This window comes from Periplaneta americana, chromosome 10 (genome assembly GCF_040183065.1).
Source record: "Periplaneta americana isolate PAMFEO1 chromosome 10, P.americana_PAMFEO1_priV1, whole genome shotgun sequence".
Lineage (NCBI taxonomy): Eukaryota > Metazoa > Arthropoda > Insecta > Blattodea > Blattidae > Periplaneta > Periplaneta americana.
Genome location: NC_091126.1, coordinates 170,393,483 through 170,414,260, shown reverse-complemented (window position 1 = coordinate 170,414,260; position 20,778 = coordinate 170,393,483). Strand labels below are relative to the sequence as shown.

At 37.1% G+C, this 20,778-nt stretch overlaps 1 protein-coding gene across 18 annotated transcripts in view; it reads right to left on the bottom strand.

Moving 5' to 3' along the window:
- LOC138708146 (ELAV-like protein 1) overlaps positions 1-20,778 on the bottom strand; it is a 437,015-nt gene that overhangs the window by 9,152 nt on the left and 407,085 nt on the right. For 5 of the 18 annotated variants that reach the window (XM_069838379.1, XM_069838377.1, XM_069838384.1 and 2 more), the window contains 5 exons: positions 13,705-13,858; positions 8,884-8,922; positions 7,690-7,945; positions 7,145-7,186; positions 6,109-6,150 (listed from right to left, as the gene is read on the bottom strand). In XM_069838379.1, the coding sequence (XP_069694480.1) occupies positions 6,109-6,150; positions 7,145-7,186; positions 7,690-7,945; positions 8,884-8,922; positions 13,705-13,858 (533 nt within the window). Of the gene's footprint in view, positions 1-6,108; positions 6,151-7,144; positions 7,187-7,689; positions 7,946-8,883; positions 8,923-13,704; positions 13,859-20,778 lie in introns of those variants that run through there. The other 13 variants (XM_069838386.1, XM_069838389.1, XM_069838387.1 and 10 more) reach the window with 9 other exon arrangements.

The following is a 20,778-nucleotide window of genomic DNA, read 5'->3' as shown; positions in this document are numbered from 1 at the left end:
GTTATGTCCTCATAGATACTGTGAAATAAACGAGTTACATACAGTATTTTGGAATCAAGACCTGGTGGCTAGTTGGAGAAGCTTAAGTCTGTAAATTTACAAGGGAGAATAGAGTGAAAAAACACTGCGAATGAAATTAATCTAATCTGTAAATTGTGATTATAGTAACTTTCCAAATGCCCGGAATGCTTTTTTATTATCGTGTGGAAGAAGCAAAATTGAATAAGTATAGACCACAGTTAATTTCTGAAATAATAATACAGTTTTTTGACGGTGCAAATTTCTGAATTTCAAAATATTTTATTTCGAAATATATGGTTGCTTTTGAGCATGCATGGGACAAATTGAGGGGCTGAAGCGGTTGCACCTGAAGCTCAGGGCAAAATCGGATCCAGAAAACTATCTTGAATTAGTATAACTTCTTAGAGTACCGAATAAAAAACAGGAACAAATGAATGAAGTATTCTCGAATGTTTTTAAAGTATATTATTTAACGAGAACATATCAACTGCGGAGATTTATAGAGCCAGTAGAATAGAAGATAACGAGATCCTACTGGGTGAGCGGTTTATCTGTGAAACGTGAGCGCGCCGGAACTCCAGTGGGAGGTCAGCTTGGTCTTGGCCGACATTTCGAGTGGAGGGGAGTCCAATCTAACGGAATATACGGAGCGGTGAGTTAGCAGTCTTAGTGTTTATAGGTGACTGTATACGGTCTCCTAGGAAAGGAAAGGAGAAACTCCCATGTTTTGGAATTCCAGCTCTTATTATGATTCGTAAGTTGATTAATAAAATTTGTGAAACGGGAATGGTTCAGGATACGAGACGAAATAGGCGACTTTCAGTGCTCACAGAAGAAACTCTGGATAACGTTGGATTGGGTTATTTTACGACGCTGTATCAACGTCTAGGTTATTTAGCGTCTGAATGATATGAAGGTGATAATGCCAGTGAAATGAGTCCGGGGTCCAGCACCGAAAGCTACCCAGCATTTGCTCGTATTGGGTTGAGGAAAAACCCCGGAAAAACCTCAACCAGGTAACTTGCCCCGACCGGGATTCGAACCCGGGCCACTTGTTTCGCGGCCAGACGCGCTGACAGTTACTCCACAGGTGTGGACGGATATCGTTGGATACTGACTGGTAAATTCATCTAAAAATCTCTTCGGCGTCTTTTCTGGCAAACTGGAATTTCCTATAATTTGTTACGAGAGGCTAACGAAGTCACTTCAAGTAAAACCGAATGAAATAACTGCGATGCAAGAACTTAAATAGGCTGATGAAGTACTTGGGATTCATTCATTTATTATCTTCCATAGTTCTTACATGAGCAATGAAGCATTAAGATGTGGAACAAGTCAAAATTTTACAATATTATAATTACAATTTTTACAATATTTTACAATTTTTACAGTTTTACAATGTAGTAATTTTCTACAATGATGAGGTGAGGTCCGAGGATTCGCCAAAAGATTACCCGGCATTTGTCTTTTGGTTTGGGAAAACCTCGGAAAAACCCAAGCAGGTAATCAAATCAAAGGGGGAAATGAAGTGATGCCGAGGACTCGCCATAGATTAGATTTGTAAATGGATTTTCAGTAAAGTGTATGACGGAGTAATAATACTGATCCTACTCTCATTTTGTTTTCGGACGAAGCTTGGTTCCACTTACGTGACAATGTTAATACGCGAGAAATGTGTTTAAAATTAAAGTATATAGTTCAAGTATCTCCTTTTTTGATATAATTAAAGAAATGAAGTCATGTAAGAGAGCAACTTCAGTGTCGTGACTTAACCGCGAATCTTGTTGCCAGCCGGCCGGGAGCATACGCTCCTCTGCCCGTCAACTGGATGTCGCGCCACGCTTCATAGATAATACGCTCACTCAGTATTGGACGAGATGAGTTCGAAGAATTGTCATGAGATTACTCTCACAATTTTGGTAAATCTCGAGAGAAACAGAATCAGGTATTCAGCTCAAGTCAGAGTTGAACTCAGGCCCGAGCACTGTTTCGGAGGACTACAGGTCATTACGCTTGAGCTACGTTGTAGACGCTCTTGATCGTTGTAAGCTGTCATATAAGCGGAATGGCTGTTCAATCAGATATTCCATTACTGTTTCAGTCATTGATTAAGTAAATTAATAATTCTACTAAGCTGCATTATTCTTTTCCTTATACGAAAAGTTTTGAACCTTAGACTTTTCCCTTTCAGTAACCTACGTGGGTTGGTACGAAAGTGATGCCTCCTTTTTTAATTTTCTTTAAAACCTGGCGACCCATAACGTTCCGAATTTCATTTAATGACAGCAAGTTGCCTCTGATTTTACCAAACGGAGAGACAACGCTATGTCACGTGAAAGCGAAACAATAACTGTTCCAAATGGTGGATGTTACCGATATTAGTGTAAAACAAAGGGATGTGATTGAATTCTCCACTCTGCAGAAAATTAGTCCAACTCAGATTCATACTCGTCTAAGAAATATATACTGTGAGAGTACTGTAGACGTCAATACAGTTAGACGATGGGTAGACATTTCAGGAGAGGAGAAACGTTCATAGTTGATAAGCCTCGTAGCGGCCGGACAGCAACGGCAATGACAGAATGCAACAAGGGTCGAATCGCTGCCGTATCAGAACATGTAAGCATCAGGAAACCAGCTTTGATGATCATCAATAAGGATCTTGGTTACAGATAGTTTTGTTCCCACTGGGTGGGTACCAAAAATGCTGAAACACGAGCAAAAGCAGGAAAGGAACGACATTTGTTCGGAACTTCTAGAGCATTGCGCAAATGAGGGGGATACTTTTCTGTCACGTGTCGTTACAGAGACGAAATCTGGGTTCACAATTATGAGTTGAAACAAAGCATTAATGCTGCTCTCCGGAATCGCAATAAGGACTTTTACCGGCATGGAATAGCTACGTCTCTTTCACATATGGTACAAGTGAATAGAAAACAAAGGCGATTTCGTAGAAAGTAACAGGATGTTAATGAAAATTATGGAAATACTTCACTTAAGTGTTTTAAGTCTAGTAATTAAAGTGTCTCAGAAAAACAGAGCAAACAAAACTTTTATGCGGACATAATATTCTCCCGTGTTGCATAATGAGAAAGGAATCTAATTAATTCTCTTTCAGTATTTATTTTAGAGAGAATTGCTAAGAAAATATTTGTTTTTCTTTTGTGAAGCCCAATACTCAATTTTCCTCTTATGGAGACATTGTGAAGTTACTCTACTAAAATATCTCATCTACTCTTCAAGGAATTCAACTATTCTATTCAAACTGCAATCTTCAGAGAATTATACAGAAGTACCAAATCAAAATGAATACATCAATATATCGTCCCACTTTAGAGAAAAATAATATTCCGTTACAGCAAGAATTACTTTAAAATGCTAATTTAAATGCAATTTTTATACTTTAAGTGAAATATCTGATTGGCTATAGTTACACTTTATACTTATTACTTTTGTTAATCTTGAAGATTTAGTGTGAAAACGGGGCACAATAATCTGGCGATAACAACAGAATGGTTGATGGTTGATGAGAGGGAAAAATGTATGAAAGTGACACGGGAAAAAGGGGCTCATTAACATTCTCTAAATTTTACAGGAAAGCTTTTAATCAGTGTAACGATCCCATTCTCCCCCTGTACGGAAAGATTTCAAATGCGGTTTATGTATTCTATACTGCTTTCGCTGTAAGAAAAATCCTAATGTAAACATAAGCACGTTGCTGTCATACCCGTGATTGGCTTCCAGTCGAAACACTCACATGACGCAGGAAAATATAGTTCGTATTTGGAAACCACAATCTTGTATTATTTGAAAATAAAACATTGAATTCTAGTTGTTAAATACGATGAAACATTTAACTTTACTCATACGTAAAACGCTATGTAAAAGAAAAGCCACTTTTATATTTTGTTACGTACTATGAACGCGGATGAATACCAACAGTAATACCAAGGTAGTCTGTTCTTGTAACAAGCTGGCGTCACTTGAGCTCGTAGTTGTTCACATAAGCACGTGATACTGAAGTATGGCTTTTGCATCCTCAACTGACCATTGTGAAGACACAAGACTTAAAAATAATTTAATTACAGTAATTATAAAGTAAGTGTTTCCTAAGCAAACGAATGCATAGTAGTGAGGTTAGACCTACTTGAAGAGTAACGGGAAACGTTTAACGTGAAACAGAATGTGCAACAGCAGGCGGGAACACGTACTGTATGGCGCCAAACAGCGGCCAATGAAGCCTCACTTCAGTCACGTGCTATTGTTTACATTAGGATTTTTCTTGCAGCGAAAAGATTATAGAAGCTCCTTTTTCCTAGTTTGCCTTGATCAAATGAAAATCCTCATGATGATTTCCAGAAGGTGCCAGTAACGCAATGTCTTAAAAAAAAACAACAATGGGCCCTTTTTTCCGTGTGTCCTTCCTATAGGCCTAATGTCTCTTTTCTTTCTTTAAGAAGACTGAACCAACGTCGATTGGGCCAATTGCAAAGAGACCTTCTTACTGAATCAAAGATTGCCCCTATAAAGAAATTTGGACCCTGATTAAGTATTTGTTTCCTTTGGGCATTTTAAAAAGGGCCCTACGAGACACTCAAGAGCAGTGCAAATGCTCGAAAAGCAGATGTAGCGACTCGAATCGTCTATTTCTTATGCAGGGGTGGACACATTTTCATATCTACGTTTAATGAAAAATATAACAGTGGTTTATTAGAAAATAAATAAATTAACTAACTATTTTGCATCAGACTGAACATACAATAAAGTTACTTTCATTTTACTGAAGTCTGGAACTCAATGTGTACTATTTCATCATACTTCCAAAAGATACATATTTCCCGAATGTATTTAATCCGACGAGAAGAATACGTATGGAGGTTAAATTTAAAGTTCTTTCCACGAAAACAAAACTACGCGATATTAGCATTGGTTCGGAAGCTGCGAGATTCTCAGCATCTTCAAAACTGAGCGAAACTTAGACAACCTGAAATACATCTAATGATGATGAGAGGAATTTAATGGGATGTGGATAAAGTTAGCGTGTCCAATAAACGGAATCGGAATAACGGGATGAAGATGTCGAGTGTCTGGGAACTCGAGAAGAAGTGAAGACATATGCAGACGCCTTTGCCAAACAGGATGTTATGAAATCACAGAGTGTGGAGTAATCGAATTTAACGTGTCAAATTGAAATGAAGTCATGGCGAGGTCGCAAATCAGGAGAAAGTGGAGAGTTAGTAGGCATGATCGTTGCCACATGGCACAAAATAGTGAGTATTCATTATGCAGGGATGGAAATTTAGAGCCAGTTCATTATTTACTCTCTCAAGCAGGAGTTTTCTTAATAAAACTTTTAAGCAAGGCAATGAGAAAAGGGACTCGTTTTTATTGTAACGAACAGCAGCGCTGCTTGTATTATAAAGTATAAAACTAATGCTCCGGATGCAGAGGTGGATATGAATGGAGTGTAAGGAAATTTTATGATTTATTTTCTCAATTTTGAGAGTTGTTCTTGAGGGGGCTGTAAATAAAGAACTGCGTGCGTAAGAAAGTGTTTAGATCCGTAGTAACGTGGGTCACAGGTTCGAGAGGCGATGTCAGTGTGTGTTCGGTGAAGCTCAGTGACGTGGGTGCCGAAAGTCATGCTGACTCGGTAAGTCTTGTTCACAATGTGGTAAGATAAACATACAGAAACCATGATTGCAAAGCATGTTCAAAGTTAAGTGTCAGAAGCATGCTCTGTGGAACAATCAGTTCTTTAGGTCAGGCCGATAGGATGGGCGAGACTAGGTAGATCTATGAGCTAGTTCATCAACCTATACACGACAAGTGTCTGGACCAGGATAGCTGCCTGGTCTTTTTATCTCGTCACCATCTGTGTCTTAAATTCATTGACTCGTTTTGGCAGAGAGAAAGATTGAAACAGACTGGCTCTGGCTATGGATATCTGGCGACCAACAGGCTACGGGACAAAACTCAACATACAGAACCAAACATGGAAGTCATGCTCAGTCACATAGAACTGCTAAACAAACATCAAACCAAAGAAGTACTGTAATATGATTGTAAAAACTCGATAATACTGACCTCTGTAAGCCTTTGTTTATGGCTAGCATGGTCTTGCCAGTGCTAAAACAAAATACAGAAACAAACATAAGAAAATTAAACAGCAAGTTGATTAAATGTGAAGCTGAGAAGATAAGTCTAAATTAAATAGGAAATCACTTAGATATGATTCCAGAACAAGAAAAGCTAGAAACATAACTATGGATATCGGGTTCAATTTGAGTAGATCAAACTATGAATGCAGAAAATTTGAAATCGCCTATAATGTAAGAAAAAATACAAAATGCAGAGTTTAGCAGCCATACTAAAATTTTAAGAGTCACAAACAGGCAAAATGTATAGCTCTCAAATCATTTTACTGATGATGGAATTTAATTTCTCAGAGACTGTCCTCTGTCCTCAAGCAGCAATACTAGTGATATGTCAGATAATAGTACATTCATGTGTATCACAAATGCTTGCAATTTTTAAACATCAAATTCACTAAGTTTAAAACTATTCTTAAAGTTAAAAAAATCTGTACACCACAGTCTTAATTCCCCAGTTCGAAATGAAACAAAAAATTGTGAAATAAAAAGCCGGAGTAAAGATTGAGATGCAGGAGTCTACAGAGGCCGGGGCGGGCTATTTGCCACGGGCTGCGTGGTTTGGGGCCGCGCCCCGGTCGGAGAACTACTTGAAATGAAACAAGGTGAAGCAGGTTCTTTACATCATGCTATGACACTAGAAGCACAACTCAGGATCTCGAGGGAAGTTGCAAATGAGTCTAATAACAGAAGGTAACAGGTCCTTGGTCCTTTACCTTGGTTAGTGATTGACTGTATTCAAAGATAGAGCATCGCGGACCCGAGGCGAGTCGGGCCCCGCCTCTTATCTCCGCGACCGCGGGGCTAGTGCCCTCGGCCAGTCCTACTCATGCATTGAATCACATTAACTCAACTCAACATGAGTCTTATTGTTATGGTGCTTTGGAGCTAGCGTAACGTAACGCAACGTAAGGTAACGTAACGTAACGCAACGCAGCGCAGCGGCAGCGCATATCACTGCTGTTACTTACCAATCTCTTGCATCGGGCCAGAGCGGCAGTCCATACGGGCTGCTTGGTGGAAAGGCAGGCCAATGTAGCAAATACAATCACGTGATATGTGGAAAAGGAAGAAGAGAACTAGGCCTACACTGACTCGCACAGTCGGTGGAAACAACATCCACAATTTGCCTTCAATTTACACTGTTAACAATTAGAAACTCTCTCTTCTAGAGGATAGGGTCAATCGCAAGGGCTATCAATTTGTCTGTCTTGAGAAGGCTAGACTAGTACACTGCTAACTATAGGGCGATTACAAAGCTAACTCTGCCAGAGTACAAAGCTCTTCTAGATGGTCATACCTTTCCACGCAAACGGGACACTTGAAAAGAGTTGAAGCACACAAGTCACATAAACTACTAACTCAAAATAAGATTCACAATGAAAATAAACATGTGAAATTAAGAAATCAACAAACAAACGGAAGTCTCTAAAAGGAAAAGAACGAGAACAAAACGGAGAAAAGCTAGTGGTAAAGAAACCATTAGAAATAAACTGCAACTGGGAAAGTCAAGTACCTGGATAGTGGTGACAGTGGAATGTACCTGAAGCGCCCCGTCGGGTGGTGAATCGGTCCGCCGAAACGTCGAGCCTGCGGTGCCAAGTAAGCAGCCAGAGGTGGGATGGCCTTGTTATTGTTGCTCGGGTTATTGGCGAACTTGACGGTGATCGGCTCGGTGGAGCCCTTGGGAATGGTGCCGTTCAGCTCCTGGATGGCGCGCTCAGCCTCGATGCGCTGGTCGAACCGGATGAACCCGACGCCTTTCGACAGACCTGCAAGAACGAGAGGCGTTAGAGGGGCCCGGACACGACACGCCACCTGCCGTGACACTCCGCCTCTCTCGTCTGCCATGATTATGAACACCAGGGGAGGGAGTGGCACACACACTCCGACTCGCAGACGTCCGGCGCGGCGTCGGTATGGCAGATGACTTGACTCTACACTTTCGAACGTTATCTAGTAAAACAAACAAAACCCAGAGCATATCACTACACACACATCTCATCTCCCGGAATATGAGGCGAGCGAGGCGAGGCGAGCGAGGCGAGGCGAAGCGAGGCCTGGTGTTCATATGAAGCCATGGCAGAAATACCCGAATGCCTTCTCCGACAAGTTCACGACAAGTGACGTGTGCTCCTCGACAGACAGATAACCACACTTGCCACGTCACTGCAAACTACACGTGGCGAACTCTACTTTGTCAATTACTTTTTACATGGTGAAACGTAAAAAAGAAGCATTTAGACGCATCTTTCTTGCACTGCAAATACAAAACACCCACCACACACATACGATTAGCAGACAGAGGGTGCAGGGAAAGGGTGTGAGCAAAGCAAAGGATGTGTGCCCACCCCAGCAAGGAGAAAGTTCCTATGGTTTTAGTGTGTTTTCAAAATATGAGAATTAACTACTACTAAAAACTCAAACCATTGCGTGCACTAGGAGTCCGCTATGTAATTTTAAGCTGCAAGTGGTTCAGAAACAGCTTAGATTACTTGGGTGGGAACTAGAGCAGTGGTCTCCAAGTTTCCAAAGTATTTCCATAGCTCAGAAATAAAAAAAGTGTGAAGGCAGGCAGTCAGTCAGTCAGTCAGGCAGGCAGGCACTGCGCTAGCCCTGCTCGGCACAAGGAGTTGCACCTTGATGAAGACCACTATTCTATGAGGAAGGCAGATCCTAATGTTAAAAACAAACAGATTCACTCACGTACTGGGCATACTGTCTGCAGCTCCACTGACATATTGGCGGACTAGGGAAGAGAAAACCAAAAATATACAACATATTCCTATACTTGTCATTAAAAAAGAACTAGACAATCATGACATAAATCCACATTTTTTTCTCTCTTTTATAACAACAAATTTTGTTAACTTCTAAAATTGCCTTCCAACTCTACACATGTCCATGTGGATGTGGGGTTTGTGCATCGAATGCTTATGTGTGCAGCATGACACGAAAATCTCGTCTTGACCAAATGTCACTCCAACATACTTAAAAAAGAGAAGAAATTTATATTCAACAACTCAAGATATTGAATGCATCAAAATAACCACATCAAAAAACATCAAATCTAAAATTGGCTTAATATGTACTACACCAGACCTCGGCATCAATTCCTCTGCGATATCTTACCGCACCTCACGAAAGCGTTCTATTGAATAGAAAGAAACAGACTTTAAGGTACAGAGTACACTTAAATCATGAGTTTGTGCGGGCTCATCGCTACAACAAGGCAAAATCAACAATGGTACAACATGTCTGTTACTTTTCATGGTACAAATACATCTTGGCGCCGACAACAAGGCGTTACTCCCTTCAGAGCGATAGGCGAGCCAGCGCACCTCTGGGCTGGCTCGGCCTTCAGGCAAAAGTTACTTTACTACACAATTTACTGACAGAGAGGGATTTTAGTTTCTCTGAAAAGAATAACTATACTCATGAATTCCAACTCACAATAAATTTTGCATCTCATGCCATATTTCTCACGTACATGGTGGACAAGCCATGCAACCATATTTTAAAACCATATTGAACATAAATATTTTACCCACCCTGTATACATGACGAAGCAACGTGCGTTTTAACACTTATAACATCTATCACAGTATTTTGCTTGAAAAATTAAATGTGAAAGTACCCTACCTCCTCGAAAGCTACTATGCACTTGTCACTATCGGACATGATTTCCAACGGAACTATAATGTACAAACGAATACCATCAGAAGCAGAACTGACATCGAATTTGCTTCTTCGGAAAATTACATTCATAATGCCACAGAAGCGTTACATACCACATTATATCACACGATTCCATATACTGTGACTTTTGAATTCTGCATCAAAATTTCGTATGCATCGACAGGTTTCAGAATAAAATTGTTGATTGTTTTATCGTCATTTGTTTCAGTAAAACTCGCAGTCTGTATCGATTCAATATAAATGAACATAGTTACAAACTCCCATCCGAGACCAAATCAGTTTAAATTTCAATCAAAGCCATCCATAAAAGTGTGGTTAATACAGCATAGGTTTGAAAGGCAAATTATATAACGAAGTTTCTTCAAAACAAATTATTGTGCATTAAAACTAGTCAGTCAATATCATTAAAAAATTTAATACTTGATAGTAAAATTTAAGATTGCAGGCTTAACAAGAATGTGGATATAATGCAAGTACACAGCCTTATCATTGCAGAACTTGTGTATAGAAATTAAAAAAATAGTGCGTGTCGGTGACAATAGAAGAAAAAGACATAAAAATATTTGTTATATGCAATAATTAATCTTCTTCTTCTTCCTTCTTCACTGTTCTACACGTTTCACTCACCATATGGATTGCGGAGTCGATTTTCTTCTCCACGCAGAACACAAATTCTGTACATGTCTAAATGTTACTGTACACAAAAGTCGTTTACTTTCCACTGGTGAAAATAAATAAAAAGGTTATTAGAAATAATGTCATCATTGTAAACACGAAATAAAGTTTCACTTTACAAGAGTAGAATTCAACATAAACGATTGTTGAACTCCATTTCTCAATTCAGTACATAAATATGTCTTCAGATTACTAAGCAGGCCTACTGTGTCGCTAATGGCCAGGCTTCGAGACTTGGGACCCAATAGATCAGTCCGGTGGGAAATCCGCATAACGGCATACTGAGTATAGTGGTAAAGCGTACAGTGGGTGGGGTACTGTAGAATGAATGCCAACAAATACGCAAAGGAAAACGCTCTGGATTTGAAGGTTCTGACGAATAATTTGGTTTTCATACAAACTGTGTCTGAAACAATTACACGGTTAGAAAAGTCAGAGCAAGAGATGCCGGAAGCCCTCAAATTAATTTAGAAAAAGATGCAGAGAATTAATGAGACATCAAGTACACCGGTTACTGAACGTGTAAAACAGAAGTGGAAATCAATTTTATGTAAAAATAACGGATATGGAACATTGTTTAAGATAAACAGAAATTAGTGGACATAGAGTCACCCGAGAAGAGATTTTCGTTTGCTCCTATCACGTCATACGACGTAGAGCGCAGCTTTCTACAGTACAAACTTTGGCAGATAACCGAAAAAGATTTACGTTTGAGACACTGAGAATGTATCTTGTAGTAGGTACATTGCAATTTGGTACTGTAACTGCACTTCCTAAAAACGACCAATAGGATAAATGAAAAAAATTAAAATTGCTACATGCTTATTTCCACCATTAACACTGTGTATAATTAAACACAAATGCTTATAAAAGACAAGAGAATAAGTGATTTTCATATTCTTTTGACATTATCATTGTGTAATGTATATTTACTTTCAGAATGTACATATGTGTGTTTCCCCATACTACCGTACTCTACTCTAAATAACAACGCTGTTACCTCAACACATCTCTATCTACCTGCAGCGAGTCAACTACCTATAATGCATGCACAGTAAACTTATTGTATCGGGTCCAAAGTCTCGAAGCCTGCTAATGACAGACTTCATGTGACGTAATCGTGCAGTTAAAGTAACTCTCCCTTCTCTACTAATCCAAGAGACGAAAAATATTATAAAAATCTCTCTTCAATTTTGAACTGCAGCTGTTTAAACGACAATGTACGAAGATTGGAGTATAAGTCCTGGCAACTACTTTTTCAAGCTAAGCGATGTTATCACAAGATGTATGTCGTATGACATCTATAATAATTATGTGGTCGTATCACTAGATGGCAGTGGGATATATGGTTATCCTACAGAGAGTGATTTGAATTCAGTTGTGCGTTAAACGCCGTACCGTGCATACACAGTACGAATATGTGGTCACATCACTAAATGGCAGTGTAATACGGTTATCACACATAGAGCGATGTAATGCGTAATGCAGTTGTGAGTCGACCGCCGTATCCAATGAGTTTTTAGGGGTTTTAGGGTGGATATGTGTGCTATGTTAGTCCATATACCGTAATAAATACGAGGTGAATAATGCTGTGTCGTTTTTGAATGATTTGATACTTATCCTACCCTACTAACTTACTACACATACCCTGTCATTTAATTTGCATATTTCAAAATTACGAGCAGTGCTCGCATTCTTACAAAAATAATAGTTGCCATGACTTACGCTCCACCCCAATCGTACTATTCCTGAATAATTTATACGTAATGTTTAACTATAAATAGGAAATATAAAATGTTCAAACACTATAGAACAATTATATATTAATATAAATAAGCGCCAAAACAGTAGCAATTCATTCGGAAGCAGTTCTTAAGGCATTTTCTGTCGGTTAATTTCAGCGTAGTGAAACGTGAATGAAATTATAACATTGCATTGCTCGCTATATACAATTTATTCATACGATTAAAATGGCGAAGGAGGTTCAAAGAGAAGTTTACGAAGGCTGGTATGGAATAGAGAATACTAAGCTGTGATTAATCAATCAGTAAAAGAGAAACTGATTTGGTCTGAAGATTTTTATACGTATGTTCTAATATATTTTTGATTTGCACGTTCAGGCCAAACTTTTACTATACTAGTAAACAAGAAATCGCCGAGAAGTTCCGAAGAGTGTATTTGAGGAAAGTAAAATGAAAGTGAACTTATTGGGAAAAATCTTCACGATAATATATCATCGTTTTGGAGAATTTGGAAGTATTATACATTCATTTTATATTCAGTTAGAAAGGTAGTCCTTATCCATTTAACTACATCACAAATGCAACATTTTTGTAAATGTGGTATGTAGGTTATGTATGCAACATTAATTATCTGAAGAACAAATACTGACTGACTTATGTACTTCACAGATAACAATCAATGATAAAAGTTACTCTCGAGATAAAATAATTATATTTGAAATGTAAAATGAGCATTGAATGCAAATCAACGTATATTGCACAACTAACATCTAAACTGCTATATTGGAATCCGTACACATGCGCACTGTAGTTCCCCAAATAAGCCCCTGATCCATGAAATGCAACAGACCTGACCTCAAAATGCTAAGAATAATCAAGTTTTATATTGTATTCTATTCTGAGTGAGAAATACAATCTATATTTCTTGGTTAACACACTAGTTATAAATCTCATGAACATCAAATAGTAGGTAGTAAATTTGAGTGCGGTTTTAAGTAGGAAACACTCAAGGATATTTACATTTCCGTAATACAACGCTCTCAATCCTATAAGCAAACAAAACTTCGCGGTTTAGTGAGACTCCAATGGATGACTGAAGAATGGCAAAAGATTTAATTTCGAATAAGCCAAATACTCCAAAGATTCAAATGCTGACTTGACAGTGACACAAGCTACGAAATCTGGGGAGGGCCAACCAATTTGTTTTTGAGGTGGTGTAATTTGTCGTCCATTTCATTGCAAGAGTACGAGTTTGGTTAGAACGGAAAATAGCAAGAATCAGAATGCCTCAAATGATAGGGAGGAGTAACCGAGGTAGATATATATACAAGTGGTCATTTCGGTTCACATTACATCATTATATGCTATCATTATATTAAATGTTAATAAAAGTAATTTTAAAGATGTGCTCTTACCAGTAATGTTGTCGCAGAGGATCCGCGAAGTGATGATACGCCCATACGGGCTGAAGAGATTTTCAAGGTCTTGCTGGGTCATATTCTTTGGCAGACCGCTCACGTACAAGTTGGCACCTTTTATTGCTTCGCTACTAGGCCGGGCATACGACACCTGAAACATAATCAAGGTATTTCGTTACATCTCCCACTTTACTCAAATTCAAAAACAGAAGAAAATGCTAACATATTTATGGTTTCTATCTCGAATGCACATATAGGGGAGAGTCGGGTAGTATCGGACAATGCGTTTTTTCATCTACAACCATATGGTAGTACTGAATGACGTGGTTACGTTTGTCTATGCGACATCACAGAAACGTAACCATGTCAATCAGGTACTATCATCGTGTGGTAGATGAAAAAAAATCACTGTCCGATATTACCCGATGTCCGATACTACCCGACTCTCCCCTACCTATAAAGAGTTCATTTGCACTTCTAATTTTGTTCATAAAATTTCACACTTTCTTCAGGCGAACGAAGACTTAGGGTCGTATTCATAGACGAGACTTTAGACTAGAGTTGACTTTGGAAAGTACAAAGTCACCATTTTCCTATTCACAATCGACACTTTGACGAAAGTAAACTTCAATCGTGACTTTACTTCGAAGTCGCCGAAAATCTAGACTTTGAGTTTGACTTTCGTTCGTGGACATAAGGAAAATGGCTGATATTTGGAAAATTTTGTAATTTTCCGAGAATATTGAGGACATCTAGCCTAGAGGATTATTAAAGCTGTTCATTTTCCTTAGCGTATTATTAGATAAAGATAATAAATTCAAATCAATGTACGGATTTGATAAACACACCGTATTAGATATCCTCGTCATGTTTCAACATTCATTGATGAAAAATAATCTATTCCACCAATAATTGAATTTCTTATTTCATCCCGATTTTACGCTACAGATAATTCATGATTTGACTATTTAATTCTATAGAGAATAGTTTATACAGTTGGATATGCAGTTCATTTTAATCCTGCGGTCGTCATAATATTTTCTGAATATTGATTTCAATTAATTTTTAAGTAGTCTGCCATTAGTGCCATCTTCTTATCTTCCATATTTTCAGAATAAAATTATTTTATAATGAAATAATTCGAGGGCTTAATGTGAACCTAACGTAACTACAATCGATGTTTTATTCACAACAAAATTCTTAGTAGACAATACTATTTCAGATGAACTATATCATCATGTTTTGTAATTACGAATTGTATCGTATTATATACGAGTACAAGACTGTTCGGAACCGAGTTACGATTTTTTGTGACCAAATGGAAGAACGAATCTATTGGTGTAAAGATCTAAAAGTAACAATTTTTTACTTACGTTAGTTTCACACTAAGCCTACGAATAATTTTTCTTATGTAAAGCTGCAAGAACGGCTAACAATCGCTTAACATGTACCGATGTTCAATTGTTTCATTCGTGTCACAAAAGATGGCTTTGATTGTGGCAATGCCTACTCTATTTCAACTATCTATTGGCAATGCCTACTCTATTTCAACTATCTATTAATTTAATTCGTTTAAAAAGCAGTGATTGTGATTGCCAACATTAGAACAAGATCGTCAAATCTCGACTTACCAAAGTCAAAGTCTCAGAAGTATAGTCTATGAATAGGACTTTTAACAAAGTTAAACTTTACTACGAAAGTCGACTTTGGAAAGTCTTCATCCGAATTCTCGTTTATGAATACGGCCCTTAACGTCCTTACTTTCATAACATAAACAGAGTGATTTATATAGAACTGACACATTTGTTTCATTAATTGTTTCAAAACGAATTGTGCTAGCGACAACTTATTATACCTAAAATGTAGAGGAATTTTGGGAGATTATTTAGCTCTATAGAAAATGTTGTCCGGCGTTGCCAAATCCGGAGATCTCGGTGGCCACAGGTTCCTGGAAATTATTCGGTCGTCACATAACCGGATAAATGGAACCATGCTTCATCTGTGAACCATGTGATGGACAATATGGCAGGATTTTGTACAATGAACGTCTGAAACCAACGAAAATAATTCAATCTTTTATCCTTCAGGTTCTTGTAGCTGATGAACAACCGTAACCCTATATGGCTTTAGGCTCTCTGACACATTGAGTAGGTGTACCCTGTTTCCTGTGACAAACGTCTTAATGATTTTTTGGGTGACTGCTCCAGTCGTGCTCTTATGTCAACAACAACCGTGGGAAGCCTAGATGAACGATGCTTGCCCTTTTCACTCACCAGAGATCCAGTTGTTTCCAATTTGTTTATCAGTCCCAGTATTGTGTTTCTTTTGGGAGGATTGCGTACACCAAATTCTCTCTGGTATGCCCTTTGAGTAGCTGTAATTGAATTCGTAATCCAGTATTGCTTCACAAGGAAGAGTCGTTGATTTAATGTGTACTGCATTTTCACGTTGACACAAAATGTCGAAAACAGCTGCCAACAATAGGAATAAAACATAAACATCTGCGCATCTAGTGACAAGGAATCGAAACTCCAGAACATTCTGCTGTTGGTTTCAGACGTTCGTTGTGCAAAATCCTGCCATATTGTCCATCACATGGTTCACAGATGAAGCATGGTTCCATTTATCTGGTTATGTGACGACCGAATAATTTCCAGGAACCTGTGCCCACCGAGATCTCCGGATTTGACAACGCCGGACAACATTTGCTATAGAGCTAAATAATCTCCCAAAATTCCTCTACATTTTAGGTATAATAAGTTGTCGCTAGCACAATTCGTTTTGAAACAATTAATGAAAGAAATGTGTCAGTTCTATATAAATCACTCTGTATCACTTCCTTGTACGCACACCAGTTAATAATATCATTATGTACCACTATACCAAGAATCCAGCTAAAACCGAGCCAATTGATCGAATCTGACAAAGTGACTAGGTTTCGATATGGGCATAAGTTTTCCCCTAAATAATTTGGTTTCACCTGAAAGTTTAAATTTACCACTGATCTGTTTGTGCAGTATATTCGGTCCACCTACCTTCAGTAGCCTCTGTTCGTTATCCAGAATTTTACCATCATTTTCTCAAACTTCGCAAATAATTTAGTTCTTCACAAAGCAGTGAATTATATTCCTGTTGATTTCATGAACTATCGTTTATAAGAAAACGCAAGGAAAACTATTTAATTACTTAATGGGTTTATTTATTGTTTATTCTGGTGTAGTTAATGCTATCAGGCCTTATCTTCCACACTACAAGAAATTTATGCAATACGAGAAAAATCAAGCTAAAGACATAAAGAAAACCACAGAAAAAAAATGTATAAAAGCTACAGTTATATGAACTGTAAATATGTGAAGTTAAACTTAAACATCATAGTTGAAGAGTCCACTGCAAGAATGATGGATGTCATTTGGAATACATTTTGCAGGAGAAGCAATTGAAAGTTTGAAATGCTTAGCGCTCAAAGCTTAACTGTGATTTTCCGATCATTACTGGACAATGACTATCAGTGTTAATGCCATATAACTCTCTATGTACATTCTATATGTCTTAAGCTATGCATTGACAGTGTTGGTTCATTTTCGACAAGAAAGTGACATCCATCATTCTTGCAGTGGACTCTTCAATTATAGTCTAGTTAATTAAGGAATATGAAAACAAGAAACTTGTAATTTTAAATCTAGTGAAGAAACATAAATCAATACATTTAGCAATACTTAAAACCACGGAATAAGAAAACAAATTTAATTTAATTTTGAACTGTGATAATGTCCGGCAATTCCTGACGTCATTAAGTAAAGAATTCCAGAGGCGAGGTATTCCTACAATGTAGGAGGATGAGTATAAAGAAGCTCTGTTATGAGGGATAAAAATAAGTGTTTGATGACGGTTCGATGAGTTGTAACAAACTGAAAGCGCGATACTAGATAATTCAGAGTATAAATGTGCTTGATATTAAATAATGTGCATCCAAATAAGGAGAAATACGGATCGTATGAAGAAGTCACTTTCTGTAATCCCAAAAACAAAGATATCAGACTCTGGCTGTAAGAAAATGTAATTGTTTCACAAATTTCCATGACATAGCCCTTCGTGCAATGAAGTAACTTGTAACATTACCTTAGATTTACGGAAATTAATATTTAAGGGGGGGTTGAAATATTTAAAACACAGCACTTCGAAATAAAATATATCTATCACTTGTCAAGAAACGAAAATTACTGTGCAAGCAAACCATTACAGAAGAAAAAATAATAATTTGTCCATAAATACAAAGGCTGCATTTAAAACTGTGAATTGCATGTGGCAAGGAGGAACAAGACATGATCTTCTGGGCGGTTGGCTTTCAAATTACTTTTGCGACGGAGAAACTCAGACTGCACATTTTGTAACTTTTCTAGAAACTCATTTTTATTACACAATTTTTTTTCTGTTTATCCGAAACAGACGGAGTTATATTCATTTTACAATGCAAATAGCATCCACAACTTTAGTCCATAAAATTTTCATAGGCTATGAAAAATATTCTGAATAGAGGTATATTTCTATAGTTGTTTAGATATTAAAGTAGGATTCTCATTTCCGTAATTTTGAATAATAACTATCATTCTTCAAGGACTATAATTCCTGCCAAAATATTTCGATTAGGAATATAAGTACGTAAATAATAATTTTTTCCGGGGAACATGGTTTTGGGAATTCCTTCCTGCAACACATATTTTACGACATTTAAGGGGACTTAAATACACTTTCGGAAACGAAAAGAATATTTTAATGGACTTTCCTCAACAACATGATGAAAGAAATGGTTAAATAACTCTAGTACTTTTCAAGTTGCGACCTAAACGTGAGACTGTGTCAATTGACTTGGCCATTTAAAAATGGACAAAACTTCTCATCTTAGGTAAGTTAGTTTCTTATTTCCCATAACGTAATTACTCCAAGCTCGTTTTCCTTATGACTTTCGGTGTTTTTTTTTAGATATATTAATTAAATTTAGCATGCAAGTACAGCCTATTTCATACTAGAGCATGAACAACACTGTTTTATCATTTCAACTTCCCCCTCTTACTAATAATTCTTTATGTGAAAATAAATAAATTTTACAATTCATGGCAATAAATATTCCTTATTTATACACTGAATTGATGTCAGGATTTCTTAACACACTCGTTTTGAATGAAGTGGAGAAGAAAGCATTGAAATACACTCAAACTTTTAGGAGATATTAGCGAAATCAAATCCCCTGCACAAATTGCACCCCAAATAAAAATATAACAACATTTAACAATAAAAGTTTTTTGGATTCTAAAAATTGTTTATTAATCTAGTAGTATTTTGTAATCACTATTTCAAATTCCAGCGCAAAACTTTACAGAATACGTACAAATTAAATTTTGAATTTTACTGAATTTGTAACAGTGACAGGAAGTACATAGGCTGCCCAATTAAGTAATGGATACAATTTCATAAATAGCAATATTGTCACTTTTCATTATAAAGATTAGTTTCTCTGGTTAGTAACGACAAGTTTGTTTTGTTTGCGCCGGTTCTGATCGATTTGAATCGTGAGTATTGAATATGAATGACATTAGTTTAGCAAAGTTGTGTAATAATAGAAGTCTAGTACGTTGAAACAAATTTATCGGTATCAGGGATGTTAGAGAAGGTGTTATTTCCATGTAATCCTCTAAATCTATGTTATTAGAATAATACATTTCTTTTAATTCGTATATATGACTAGTTGCAGGAAATGGGACCTAAAGTCGGATTTTTAATTTTTTTTTTTGTGGTTTCAAAAAGATGATGAAATATTGAGCATTAAAAAATTCATGGTTCTAGGTGCTACAGTTTTTAATATATTACTTATTGAATGTTGATATTACATTATGTACTTTTCGAGAAAAACGCAATTAAAGTTTTCATTTGTTTTCTTAGCAACTGTGTAAACCTACGTACTAGTTTAATATGTGGAAAAAGCCTACAGATAGCGCAAGATGTCAAAACATAGAAATGAAGTTTTTACATCGCAAACTCGTTATTTTGTTCTTCTGTAAAATATCCTTTTACGAATTTAGGTGCCTTTTCGCGCAACGGGTCACATATTGAGAAAGAAAAAATAGTAATATACGTTACAAGAGCGGTATGTTGACGTTTTCATGATCGAGGAAGAGATTGAAAAAGCGAAACGTAGTTGAGCTTTTTTAATTTCCGAGAACATGAAAACAAACATACCGCTCGTGTATCGTACATTATTTTGTGCGAAGATCGTTTATTACATACCTGAAAGACGAATTTTTAATTAGTTGCAATGAAATCTTCATGTTGGTTTCTGTTTAATGACGGCAACTTCGGAAAACCAAAATATCTTTCTTCAACATTGTTGCTTTAAAATGTTTTCTGTGTTTACTATACTCCAGCAGGCCGTGATATATGTGTGTCTTTTTTTTTTCCCCCCAGTCTATAAATGCGAGCTTAAAACAAACGGCAAGGTTATGTAATGATTTATTTTTCATTTTAATATTTTAACAATATTATTTATATAACATATTGCAGTAATAAGATCGGCATCTGGAATCTTGTTGATTTTTTCACGGCTTCCTTAATGTTACTTGTATCAGGAATGCAATACGTTTCGTGGAGTAGTAGACTTTACTTAATTGTTGCAAATATTTAAAAACAATAATTAACATTGCAATTTAGGTGAAATTGCAGTAGTAAGTTTCCAATTTATAATTATTACTATGTTAAACGTCTCTAAAAATAATATGTTAAAAGCCTAAAGCAGTAAAATGAATGTCGCGCTTAAGCGGTAAGAAGAGGGAAATTGTTATGTGTGTTGCGTTGGGAATACTGAATGTGGTATTTCACACTTACCGCGTATTGGTTCTGTGCGGAAAACAAGCAAATACGCACGATCTCGCACAAAAATAGATTCTACCGCGCATTACGGAATAATTCATAATGAGCAGTGATATATAGACACACAAGATTCTTCGCTGCTACATAAATCAATCACTCTCTAGAATCGCGAGAAGTAAACCGGGAGTTTAATACTTTCCTCACAATTGC